The 13,698-nt window shown below is 33.8% G+C and overlaps 1 protein-coding gene across 2 annotated transcripts in view; it reads left to right on the forward strand.

Annotated features, from left to right (window-relative positions):
• The window catches only part of PRMT3 (protein arginine methyltransferase 3), a 140,920-nt gene that overhangs the window by 70,105 nt on the left and 57,117 nt on the right, over positions 1-13,698 (forward strand). For both annotated transcript variants that reach the window (XM_042904362.1, XM_042904363.1), the window contains exon 11: positions 8,283-8,361. In XM_042904362.1, coding sequence (XP_042760296.1) covers positions 8,283-8,361 — 79 coding nt within the window. The remainder of the gene's footprint in view (positions 1-8,282; positions 8,362-13,698) is intronic.

Consider the following 13,698-nt stretch of genomic DNA (forward strand, 5'->3'; position numbering starts at 1 on the left):
AATTACTGGGACCTTATGAAGATAAAAAGCTTCTGCACAGCAAAGGAAACAACCAACAAAACTAAAAGGCAACCAACGGAATGGGAAAAGATATTTGCAAATGACACATCGGACAAAGGGCTAGTATCCAAAATCTATAAAGAGCTCATCAAACTCCACACCCGAAAAACAAATAACCCAGTGAAGAAATGGGCAGAAAACATGAATAGACACTTCTCTAAAGAAGACATCCGGATGGCCAACAGGCACATGAAAAGATGTTCAACGTCGCTCCTTATCAGGGAAATACAAATCAAAACCACACTCAGATACCACCTCACACCAGTCAGAGTGGCCAAAATGAAGAAATCAGGAGACTATAGATGCTGGAGAGGATGTGGAGAAACAGGAACCCTCTTGCACTGTTGGTGGGAATGCAAATTGGTGCAGCCGCTCTGGAAAGCAGTGTGGAGGTTCCTCAGAAAATTAAAAATAGACCTACCCTATGACCCAGCAATAGCACTGCTAGGAATTTATCCAAGGGATACAGGAGTACTGATGCATAGGGGCACCTGTACCCCAATGTTTATAGCGGCACTCTCAACAATAGCCAAATTATGGAAAGAGCCTAAATGTCCATCAACTGATGAATGGATAAAGAAATTGTGGTTTATATACACAATGGAATACTACGTGGCAATGAGAAAAAATGAAATATGGCCTTTTGTAGCAACATGGATGGAACTGGAGAGTGTGATGCTAAGTGAAATAAGCCATACAGAGAAAGACAGATACCATATGGTTTCACTCTTATGTGGATCCTGAGAAACATAACAGAAACCCATGGGGGAGGGGAAGGAAAAAAAAAAAAAAAAAAAAAAAGAGGTGAGAGTGGGAGAGAGCCAAAGCATAAGAGACTGTTAAAAACTGAGAACAAACTGAGGGTTGATGGGGGGTGGGAGGGAGGGCAGGGTGGGAGGGAGGGCAGGGTGGGTGATGGGTATTGAGGAGGGCACCTTTTGGGATGAGCACTGGGTGTTGTATGGAAACCAATTTGACAGTAAATTTCATATATTAAAAAATAAAAAATAAAAAAAAAATAAAAAAAAAAATAAAAAAAAAAAAAAGAACCTCTAGGAGGATAACATGGGTGGCTCAGCTACAACATACATAGAAGTTTAATAAAATATAATGATAACATAAAAAAAAAAAAAAAAAAAAAAAAAAGAATACATTTTGTCACATGAATATACAATAGACACTTCTTTACCAGCCTGTGTTTAGTTCATCAAATTAATGATGTTCTGAATTCTTTTTTTGTATAAGGTGCTAAATTCCATGCCTAACTGAACACTTAAAGCTGATAAATTACCTTTTATTGTGCTGCTCTTGTTTTGCTCCTATTAGTTGTATTACATGTTTACCAAGAGCTTATTGTGTTTGTTTCCCTGCCTCTTTATGTAATATCAGTTAATATTAACTATATCAGTTAATATAAGCTTTTGAACAAGATTTTAAAAAATATTCCTGTTGAATAAAGTAGTAACAAATCAGTTGTGAAAGACTAGAAGCAGGAAGGTGGGAGTCACTGTATTCAGAGATTCTCCCCTTGCCAAGTACCCTTAGATTATTTTTTCTATTTTAAAATAGCCAAAACTGGAGATTACTTACAATCCATTATGAATATGGTTTATGTAAGGAAGATTGTGAAGATTCTAATTCATAGATTCACCCTCAAAGAGTATTAGTAAACAAAACTATATGTGTATTTGTATTTTTTTTCTTAAAAGTACTGTTTTCAATTAACAACAAACTAATAGTCCCAGTACCATTGGATAACAACTCTGTCTACAGTAAACTTAATAGAATTGAGAGTAGTATTGGAAAAAGATGTCATAAATATTTATTATGCTTCAGAAATATACTAAAAATTGGGGTTTAGATTTGATAGCCATACTTACTTGTTAGAAGTAATCTTGTACTTTTATCTTTAGATAAATTCAATTATTGAGTATTTGTCACTTGACTTCCTAGATTAACTCTTCATTTTATTTGTGATCTCTCCTGCCTCTGTTTTTTTTAATAAGTTAATTCTGCCTAGGAGTATATCTGTAATTCAGTTATTTGCATGAAAAAAAAAATTAGAGAAGACCTTAGACTGAAGGTATCACGTTTCTTTTACCATTAATTTATCCAAGATATGAGCAAGCACTTTAAAAATAAGATTCCCATTTCAATGAACAGTGTTAATATCTTAGTCCCAGATTTAATCCTGTGTGTTCCTTTTGTAGTAATTAATTTTTGAAGTGTAAATGCAAATTTTAATTTTAAAAAGTAAATGTCAATTTGGAAAGAAGAGTGCCCCATGAACATCATGGGAGAAAATATTGGGTATAATTCTCTTCCAGATGGCACCCCTACAGGTGAGGCAGCAGCCTGTGAAATTACAGTCTGAATTACACTGCAGATGAGCCGGGCATTTGGAGCAGCGCCTTCTGATATCAGTAATAAATGACTTGGTTCAGAACCAAGGACAGTTCCCAGGAAATTAAAGGCTATTCTATCACATAGGGAGCCTATAGTAGAATGAAGTTTAGCAAAGTGGAAAGTTGAGGGAAAAGTCAACAGTTAGCAATACATATATGAATCTTTTCATCTGCTAATATTTTAAGCTAAATGTATTTTTCTCATAGACATCATGTATTGGTTCTACATATATTCTAATGTTTGCATTGATTTTCCACACATAATTTTCATAATGGACAGTGGCTAAGAGCCAGTTGCCAACCAATTATCACTTTGAAATATTATAAATCATATATCTATTATAAATTCTAATCTTGTTTAATATGCTCTGGGAAATTTTTCATTTCAAAACACTTGAGTCCTTGTAAATACTAAATCTTATTTTCAATTAGGTAAATCAATTTAAGAAGCAACATAGAATAGTTATACAGAACATATTCTGCAGTTAGACCAAGGTTCAAATTCTGGCTCATTCAGATGTTTCTGTAACTATTAACTTTTTTTTTTAATTTACTCAACATTGTAAGCCTTATCAGTTAAATGGAAATAACAATAAAATGTGCTTTAGGGAAGAATTAAATAAGTTAATCCTTATAAAGATACTTAATACAATACTAATCACTAATAACTATCACTACTATTACTATTTGAGAAATTTAATTTGAAAGCAAAACAGCATTTTAAAATAACCAGTTTTATTTTGCACCAGAAAAATAGCAAAAAGCAGATAGTTTCATTTTAACAAATATAATGATGTATGATATTAGTAACTCTGATTCTTTTATTCATTCAGAAATTCCTTACTGAGTTACTTCTGTCTACCAGCCACATTTGTAGCCTTAGTAATATAACTTCAAACAATATAGATAGAGGCGCCTGGGTGGCTCAGTTGGTTAAGCGTCCGACTTCGGCTCAGGTCATGTTCTCACAGTTCATGGGTTCGAGCCCTGCATTGGGCTCTATGCTGACAGCTGGAGCCTGGAGCCTGCTTCAGATTCTGTGCCTCCTTCTCTCTCCCTGCCCCGCTCACTCTCGATTTCTCTCTCTCAAAAATAAAACAGATATCTAGATAGATAGATAGATAGATAGATAGATAGATAGATAGAGTTCTTGCACCTCTTGGAGCTTACATTTTAATTTTAGTCAGAAGTTAAACACAAAAATACACAACATTTTAATTCATGAGTGCCACAATGAAATACCAAGTAGGGTAAAGAGATAGAGCTCAGAGGAGGAAAAAGATGATATTTTACGTGGAGATATCAGGAAAAACCTTTCTGAGGAGGTAATACTTGAGCAGAAATCTGACTACTAAGTGAAATGAATGGCCAGTAAAATGGCCAGTCTCCATTGAGTAGCATATTTAAGAGGTACGTTAAATATGAAGAAATGTATAATCTATTGTTGGTTCGAAGGAATACTTTTCTGTTAATTTACTAGTTCAGCTGTTCTTTAACTTAAGGTTTATAAGCTATTTAGACAGAATAGAAGCCTCATCATATACTTACATAAGCAATACCTTGATGCTGAAGTGAAAAACATATCAGAAATAGATTCAGAATACCATTTTTAATTGTATACCAATGAAGAGAGAAAAAGATAAAAATGGGAACAATGAAAGAAGAAAGACTTGGTTTAGCCTTCTGCTTCTAGCCATTTTAGCCCAGTTCTACCACATGGTAGCTGACTCCACATAGTGCCTTCTGCCAAACTAAAGAATCATGTGATACATCCTTTTATAGGTTTTATGTGTTAACCCTTTGCCAAACACTGTGCTAAATCCTTTACCTGTATCAACAAAAGTGTTTCATCATCTACTTTCAGAAATTCTCGGACCTAATAATGATGACTGTCTGAAAAAATGGGAAGGAAAAGCATGGCTTTTAAAAAAGGATATTTTTACTGCCAAGAATGATTGTCTTCTTTCTTTTGTTTGTTTGCGCTTGAGTTTAGCAACAGTAGGAATTGAATCTTAAAGCCAGTGTTTTATAAGGGGAGCTAAAATTTGAATGGTATTATTCATCTGATCATTTGACTTAAATCGTTTAACCTGTCTAGTGCTGATTTCTATAATGTGAAAATTAGGTTATTTGAATAGTTAGAACTTTTGAAACTATCTCTTACTGTTTGATCAGAATTTTAAGCTTAGCTAAGGTAATCATTACAGGGTATGTGGAAAAATGCTTATTGATGTTTGTTATTTTATTTATTTATTTTTTTACTGTTTATTTATTTTTGAGAGAGAGAGACAGAGACAGAGCACAAGCAGGGGAGGGGGAGGGAGAGAGGGAGACAAAGAACCCAAAGCAGGCTCCAGGCTCTGAGCTGTCAGCACAGAGCCTGACACAGGGCTAAAACCCAGCCGAAGTCAAACAGTTAACCAACTGAGCCACCCAGGCACCCCATATTATTATTATTTTTTTAATGTTTATTTATTTTGAGAGACAGAAGCGGGGGGAGGGGAAGCAGAGAGGGAATCCCAAGCAGGCTCTGTGCTGTCAGTGCAGAGTCCAACTCAGGCTCAGTCTCATGAACTGTGAGATCATGACCTGAGCCGGAATCAAGAGTTGAATACTTAACTGACTAAGCCACCCAGGCGCCCCTAATGTTTGTTATTTTCAATAGAAGAAGACATATGGGAGAGTCATAAGTATAAATACCAAAGTTTGAAGTATTAAATAAAACTGTTTTGTTTTTGTTTTTGTTTTTGCCTAGGGGAAAAAAATCCCTGTGATTATCTTTGTGAGAAGAATCTTAAAGTAGGAATTCCATGGCACTAATTTGGTGAATGTGGCCAAATTATTTTTATTGGGTTTTAAAATTCTGTTTCTTAATTGTATAGAAATTTTGAGCGTTTTATTTTATTTTATTTTTTTGTATGTGCACAGATATGCATAGTCTAGCCTGGTCTGAGAAAAGAAATGATACAAGATCTCTGAAATGATTCATAGATCCCTGAAAAAGCAAAGACAGGAATTTCAGTTCTGACTCATGGATAGTAATATAGGACCATTGAATAAACATATGATTCTGAACAGACTGATAAGCCTTTATTCTCTAATTTATTAAACATAATTTTAGGGGCGCTGGGTGTCTCAGTCTGTTGTGTGTCCGACTCTTGGTTTTAGTTCAGGTCATGATCTCATAGTTTGTGAGGTCAAGCCACACGTCGGGCTCTGCACTGACAGCACGGAACCTGCTTGGAATTCTCTGTCTCCCTCTCTTTCTGCCCCTCCCCTGCGCGCACACGCTCTCTCTGTCTGGCTCAAAAATAAATTTTAAAAAACCCATAATTTAAAAAAATTGATTAGCCTTTACAAATATATTCTTAAATAGCTCTTAATTTTTTAGCTAAATAAATAAGATTTATTTTTCCAACCTTTTACATGTATTAACATATTTAATCCCCACAGGAGCCAATATAAAGTAGAATACCATAGTTGTCACTTTACAGATGAAGAAACTGAGGCACAATGATGTTAATTTAACTTGTCCAAGGTCACATGGAGAAAAGAATTTCTCTGGGATTTAAATCCTGAGGTGTACCCTCTTTGCCACTACACTATTGGTATTGACTGCAGCACCAGTATAAAATATGCTGCAATTTAATCTCTGGTGGATGGCTAATAATAACTTTGTCATAAATGCAGTAAATAAGCATGTTGTTAGAAGGAGCTACTTTCAGTTACTGATGGAGAAGACTTTTGGTTTGTTTGTAGTACATGGAATTAAGACAGAGTTTGGACATAGGGAAGTAAAGTACTTAGATTTTGCCAACCAGTTCGAGAGTAAATACTAGAAACGGTTTGACACACTGCCAAATCAATGACAAACTAATTTTTTTTGCCCCCTTCCAAAAAAGACTAGACTATAATGAATAATTTTTGCCAATATGTGAATTTATTTTATTTATTTTAATGTTTTAATATGCAATAATCTTACAAATACGGACAATTTTTCACCTAACCTATTAACATGTTTTACCAGCTGATCTTTTTCCCATAAGGTAAATAGAAGACTTCTTTTTTAATAATTCCTTGGCATAAATTATAATTTGCTTTAATCAACAGTTGAGTGCTTATTTATAAGCATTTGTGTGCATTGATCTGCATGAATTATGTTAGATTGATAAAGATTTCTTAGTTGACTTCCAAAAGTTCCCTGTTCTTTGAGTACACAGATGATATTAATAGGGAACTAACTTGTAACAGTCAGACGTATTACTGAAATACTCTAGCCAGAAGAACAGTTTTCACCAAGTCCTTAATTTTCCTAACGTTAACACATTAATAAAAGAGCTTTGTTGCTTAGTCTTTTTTTTGTAGGCAAGCATTTTCTTCTCAGTGAATTGGTGTGTTGCTGGGAGTGGGTAAACATCAATGTAGAGTTGCTGGTGTCAGTTTAATTAGGTTGTTTTAAGTGATTCAGGCTTGAGAGCTATATTTTCTATAGGTTTAAATGTGCTGTTTATTAATCTTTTGTGAAGATTATCCATCCCAGGTGTGCAGGTTTTTCTTGTTCTCGAGACCCCTTTAAAAAGTCTTTGCTCACGTGGTTAAAAAATATTGTATTTATCCTGTCAGTTATTTGTGCACAGAACAAATGAAGTAAGAGCAGTTTTGATTTAGAATGCTGTCATTAGGGCAGAATTCATGTTGTTTCACTCTAAGCAGTAATAAAGTGTTTTATGTGCTAAGCACTGTGCTGAGCCCTTGACTGTCCCTGCTGCCCCGGGGTAGTGGCGGGGGGGGGGGGGGGGGGGGGGCGGTGGCCTCTAGAAGGAGAAGGACTGACTCAAGCTGACATCTGCCCTTCACTCATGATACCAGTAGTGGTAAATTTTCTTTTCACCTGTACTGAAATTGTCCTTTCATAGCAGAGGCATTACTGGTCTCTAAAATCTGGAGTACTCCAGAGCTGTAGTCCATGAACATAGAACAACACTAGTTGTGCAAGGTGTTGATAGGTGTAATACGTGAAAAAAAAAGAGGTTTGTAGTCAAAAAGTGGGTAACACATGGTTAAGGTATGTTCAACAAATTTCTTTAACAGTTTCCAGAACTATTGAAGCATCTGTGTTTCTTAAAGATTCCCTCCCTTCCTTTTTTTTTTTTTTTTTTTTTTTTGAACAAAAGAGAAAGTCACTGGACAGGAAGCTCTTTGGAAAATGGTGTTTTAGACTAGGATTTCTTAACCTTAGCCCTATCGACTTTTGGGGTTGGACAGTGTGTTGTGAGGTCTTCCTGTGCATGTTGTAGCCTGTTTGTCAGCATCTCTTGGCTTTACCTATTAGATGCCAGTAGCATCCTACCTTCCCCCGACCCCGCCAAGTTGTGACAATCAAAAATGGCACTAGACGTTGCCAGATGTCCTGCAGGGGGGGTGGGGGTGGGGGGAGACGGGGACAAAATTTAGTTGAGAATCACTGTCTAGATTATTAATATTGCAATACTCCAAGGGGAGTTAGAGGGTATTTTAACAATTTCTGTCTCAGACTTTCCTTTTAATGAGGAAGAAACAAATAGTCTAGAAAGTGGAAGCACAGAGAAAGAAGGTTCAGTACATTCAACCATAATAAACTTTCTGTGTCCACGTTATAATTACTTGGAGAATTTAATGCAAAAAGTAATTTCAAACTTTGCAGAAAAGTATATGGCAGAGACAAAAAAACATGCCTTTTATAAAAAGAGTAGCCCAGATGTTTAAAATGTTCTACATATGAAGATATTGATTGTGCATTTCTAAAATCCTTTTTTGTTTTTCATGTTTTTTATGCAGGGCTATTTTCTTCTTTTTGAGTCTATGTTAGATTCTGTCCTTTATGCAAAGAACAAATACTTGGCAAAAGGAGGATCGGGTGAGTATAAAATTCTAGTTTTAATAATGTAATTTTAGTCTGGCAGAACCAAGTGAGCCTTTGGATTTCAGATAAACTATGCATGACGGAGAAAGTTCCCAATAGAAATGAAAGATGTTTCAATTAGCTGAAGCTTGAAGACAGTCGTTTACTGTTGATAGTAGAACATTATAGAAGATATGCAGGACTCTAAGTTAATGGTATTCTCAAGAATGCTTTTTCAAAAAATACTAAGGACTAGACTTAGAAGCTATTTGATAATTGAAATCAAAATCTAACAAACTCCTTTTGATTCTTAATCCTTATGACATTTAGTTGTTGTTTTTTTTCCAATAGAGTATTTCATACTAGGTTGGAAATTACACACTTTACTGACAAATTTTCCATGACTTCACTAAATATATAAACCTGTCATCTCTGTGTTTTAATGAGAACATTTAAAAACCGACTGGTTTCTAAGTTTTTAAAGTGTAGCATATCCAAACAGTATTTTTATACTGTATATATTAGATTTTTTATCAGTATTTTTATTGGATCCCAATAAATTTGGAAAGCTTTCTTATATTAATTCTGTATACACAAAGTGAAATTGTGTTTTTATAAGCCTTCTGCTATGAACAGTTATATACAAACAGTCCCTTTCAGAGCAGGGATTATGTTTTGTTCATATTTGATTCTTCAACGAGCTCCACAGCTCCTGGAACGTAGATGGAGCATCATGTAAGTTTATTGAATCAAATCATTAAAACTGAATTGAATAACATCTGTCTCCCTTTATTCACCTCTCCCTGCACCTTCACTTTCTCCAAAGTGTCAATATCATCAAATGGTTTCCACAGTCAGAGTACAGTTGATAAAATTGTTATATAAAAGTAGATGAAAATGAGACATTTTGAACTAGTGACATAAAGCACTTAATCATACTTATGCCTCCTGCCCATCCATATTCTATGAAATCACTTTGGCGATTATGATACAGTAAAAATCAGTGAGACCAAAACATAAAGCACAGAAAATTCTCCAGCACAATAGAATTCTTTTATAATAGCTTTTAAATGGATTGCCTTTCTTTTTCAAAATGCTGTCATTTATTTTATCACTATATTTTCTGCAAGCATTTCAAGATGTGTTCCTTATCTCTGCCATGAATCTGGCTAGAATTTTTAGATATACTTTACCCTACAAAAATTAGCTATATCTGATATATTCTATAATTTCAGTGGCTTTTTTAAAAATGACTATTATACCTAATGACTGAAACTAATATTATCTACCATTTGTGGATTGTCTACCAGCTGCCAAATACTATACTTTTTTTTTTATTATTACACATGTAATCCTCACAACAGCCAAAGGTGTCCTAGAGGATACATACTAAGTGGCCAAGCCTTGACTTTTTTTTTTTAAATCGCGATCTGTCAATTCCAATATTCATGTTCTTTTCAGCATCCCTTTTTATTTCCCTGTTAAAATGCACTTTATTAAATCTGATTCTCGTTTTGATGTTCTAGGGAAGATTCAGTTTCCATACCTCCCTGAATGGTATTCATTGATCTTGCTGAAGGACTGACAGCAATTTAATACATTTAAATTGACTTCTTGGTGAAATTCATTAAGAACTTACAGCATGAATATAATGAGGTTATAGTTGAGGAAACAATAGCAGAGTATTTCCCACCATCAGGAATGAAGTGAAGGCTCCTAACTCTAGTTCTTTTTGTATTTTTATATAGCTAATATTAACATTGAGGTAATCTGGAGGCATATTGAAGACAGATCAGCATTCAACTGCCTAGGCAGTGCTAGTGAATGTTGCTTGTTAACAGAATTAAGAGAAAAGAAGGAAAAGTCAGAAATGAGTAACATGAGGTAGCCTATTTAGCGTGTTTTGTGTTTGAGTGTGCCTTCCTGAATATCACCAGTCATGTATTGTGCTTGTTCTTCTGTTGCAAGGAAAGTTTTCTTTACGTTTTTCTGAAGGAAAGATTTACTAAGCAATTAGTAGTGCAAAGACTTTGGAAAGAGTTATTGAATTATGAGAGAGGGAAAATATTAAAATTTCATATAAGCATAAAGGAACCACGGTTTATTTTTACATGACTTTAGGTTCAGTGTATGTCTCACTATATATATAATGGTATGGAGTAGAAAACACAGTCAGCCAGTAGTGAGTATTTATTCTCCCTGTTATTGCCATTGACAAGCAAATTCTGTAGTACTTTGGAGGTATTCATTTACTGCTATTGCTATTAATAAAAATAGTTTTATAAAGTTAATGAAAATGGGTTTACTAAAGACTACTTCTGTTTTTAGCTAAGATTTGGCAAGCACGAGTTGTATGTCAGAAATTGTAGTGTTTTACATTCAACCAACTTATAGATGAAGAGGAAAACTTAAAAAGATGATTTATTATCAGAGGGAAGAAGATACATTAAATAGGTAATGGGTATTAAGGAGGACATTTGTGATGAGCACCAGGTGTTTTATATAAGTGGTGAATCACCAAATTCTATACCTGAAACTAATATTGCATTGTATGTTAACTAGCTAGAATTTAAATAAAAACTTGGGGGGGGGGGGAGAAAATGATTTGCTGTGACCAATGCATATTTTTACAATTAGAATTAAGACAAAAACAAATGTGTGTTTTAGGATAACTACAAAGAATGTAAATATTTTATACTCTAACAATGTCAAATGCTGCATCTTACAAAAATTGGAAAGAGAATGCAGAAGGCAGGTGGGAGGAAGTGTATATACTTGAGTTGCTTTATCTTTGATAGGAATTCATTGAATCTCATTTAAAGCTGACAAATCAAGTAATAGAATTATAAGCACATTTAGCACTACAAAGTTAATGTTAAAATAATACTATTGATTAAAATTTACCATTGAGGTTTGTGACCATAGATTCTGTCTATATCTTGATTGTGGTGGTGACTGTATTTATCAAATCACGTAGAACTATACACCAAAAAGGCCAAAAAAGAGTGAGTTTTATTACTGCATGTGAATTATACCTTAATAAAAGTGATGTTTAAAAAGAAAAAAGTGAAGTGGCATTTCCCACCTTCAGGTCAATTGAATTATGACATGTTTTGATTTCTAACTTTTCAAAAAAAACATATTAAAGCTGTGTACTAACTCTGTGCCCACCTCTGTATTTGCTGTTAGTATTATCAATACATCTCTCTTTTAATTAAAAAAAATTATAATGGAAAACAAGGAAGGGGAGGAATAAAGAAATATACTAATTTTATGATTACTCATGATAGGAGATTAAATAGTGTTGAAAATAGACAACAAAATGTATTTTATAATGTAATTACAAAGTTAGCTAGTACTAAAACAAAAACACAGAAGTTCTTAAATAGAAGAACTAATACTTAGGAAGAAGTCAAAAAGACCATGTAGTCAACTACTTAAAAACAAAACAAAACAAAACAAAAACTAAAGATACAGAAAAGATAACATAAAATGGTGGAGTATGAACAACAACAACAAAAAATGTCCTATTAATAAATGTAAATTAGGGTTAAACTGACCTATTCAAAGAAAAAAAACTTCAGATTGGATCACCAAAAAAAAAAAAACAAAAAAAAAAAAACCTAATTCTGTATGCTTTATAGAGTCACACTTAAAACAAGATCATTTGGAAAAGTTAAAAGGATGAAAAAAGATACTCAGTGAGCAAATCCCTCCAAAATGAAAGTAGCAGTCACGGTATTGATACCAGACAACAGGAACTGGAACAAAATATTATCTAATCAATCATATGAATAAAGCTTAGAGCTAAGGCATAAAATCATGCCCATATTCATAGATACTAAAAAGGTTTTTGACAAAATACAATTTACGTTCTTGTCTTTTCTATGAGAAAATAAGAATAGTTGGACCCTAGCTTACATGATAAAGTAGATTGTTTCAACTGAAAGCCTGCATCATGTTTAATGGGGAGATACTAAAAACATTTGCCCTATAGTCAAAACAAGATTTGGATGGCCACTATTATACCATTTACTTAATATTATACCATTACTTAGTATTTTATCAGAGGTACTAGTCGGTGCTATTAGAAAAGAGAAAGAACATAGAAGATAAATAAAAAGGGAGATAAAACTGATATTATTTGTAGATTCTGTGATTCAAAGTAGGCACCTCAAGTGAATCAACTGAAAAATGATAACAATAAAAATTTAGTACATTATTGAGTTACAAAATAACATAATTAGAAATAAGCAAAATTTATATGCAAACAGCATTACTACTAAAGGACAGAAAGAAGATAAATAAGTGGAAAGATAGACCATATTCTTGGAAGGAGAGAACAAGAGAACAAGTGCCATAAAGATATCAGTTTTCCCAAAATTAATTTAAAATGTGTAATCCAAAAACATTGACATTTGTTGAAGACAGATAATAAGTACATGAGAGTTAATTATGCTTTTTCAATTTTGTCTGTATTCGATATTTTTTATAGGATAAATTTTATAAAATGGTAATTCCAACATACAGGTTTTTTTTTTTCTTTTTTAATTAGGCTTTTTAAACTTTTTAATGGCAAGAAAACTGAGATAGAAGGGTACCAGACTAGCAGACTAGTGCTACCAAATATAAAACATATTACAAAGCCTCAATAATTAAAACAGTGTTTATTTCATTTTTTTTTAATGTTTATTTATTTTTGAGACAGAGAGAGACAGAGCATGAATGGGGGAGGGGCAGAGAGAGAGGGAGACACAGAATCGGAAGCAGACTCCAGGCTCTGAGCCATCAGCCCAGAGCCTGACGCGGGGCTCGAACTCACGAACCGTGAGATCATGACCTGAGCTGAAGTCGGACATTCAACTGACTGAGCCACCCAGGCGCCCCTTATTTCATTCTTGAATGGACAGATAAGTTGAACAGAATTGAGAATCCTGGTATAAATCCAGCAATATATGGCATCTCATATAATTAAGGAAATAGTTTACTGTAGTAAATTATGTTGAGAGAGTTGGGTAGCCCTCTGTGTTAAAAAAAAAAAAAAAAAAGAAAAAATGAAAAAGTAATGTTTAATCCACACAATTAATTATAAAGTAATAAATCTACACAAAAAGTCACACACTGTAAATATTAAATGAGTCAAGGTTAAGTGCAAAAAAGAAAGGATAAAAATACTAGGAGACATAGGCATATTATTTCTTTATAAACTTGGGGAGAGAGGCTTTCTAAATAAGAACTTCATTCAGATGCGTGTATTGAAAGAGAAATTGATAAATTTGGCTATATCTAAATAAATAAATTTCTAAGTGGCAGCATATGCCATATGGAAAGTCACAAAAGAAGGTACAAACT

The sequence above is a fragment of the Panthera leo genome, chromosome D1 (genome assembly GCF_018350215.1).
Source record: "Panthera leo isolate Ple1 chromosome D1, P.leo_Ple1_pat1.1, whole genome shotgun sequence".
Lineage (NCBI taxonomy): Eukaryota > Metazoa > Chordata > Mammalia > Carnivora > Felidae > Panthera > Panthera leo.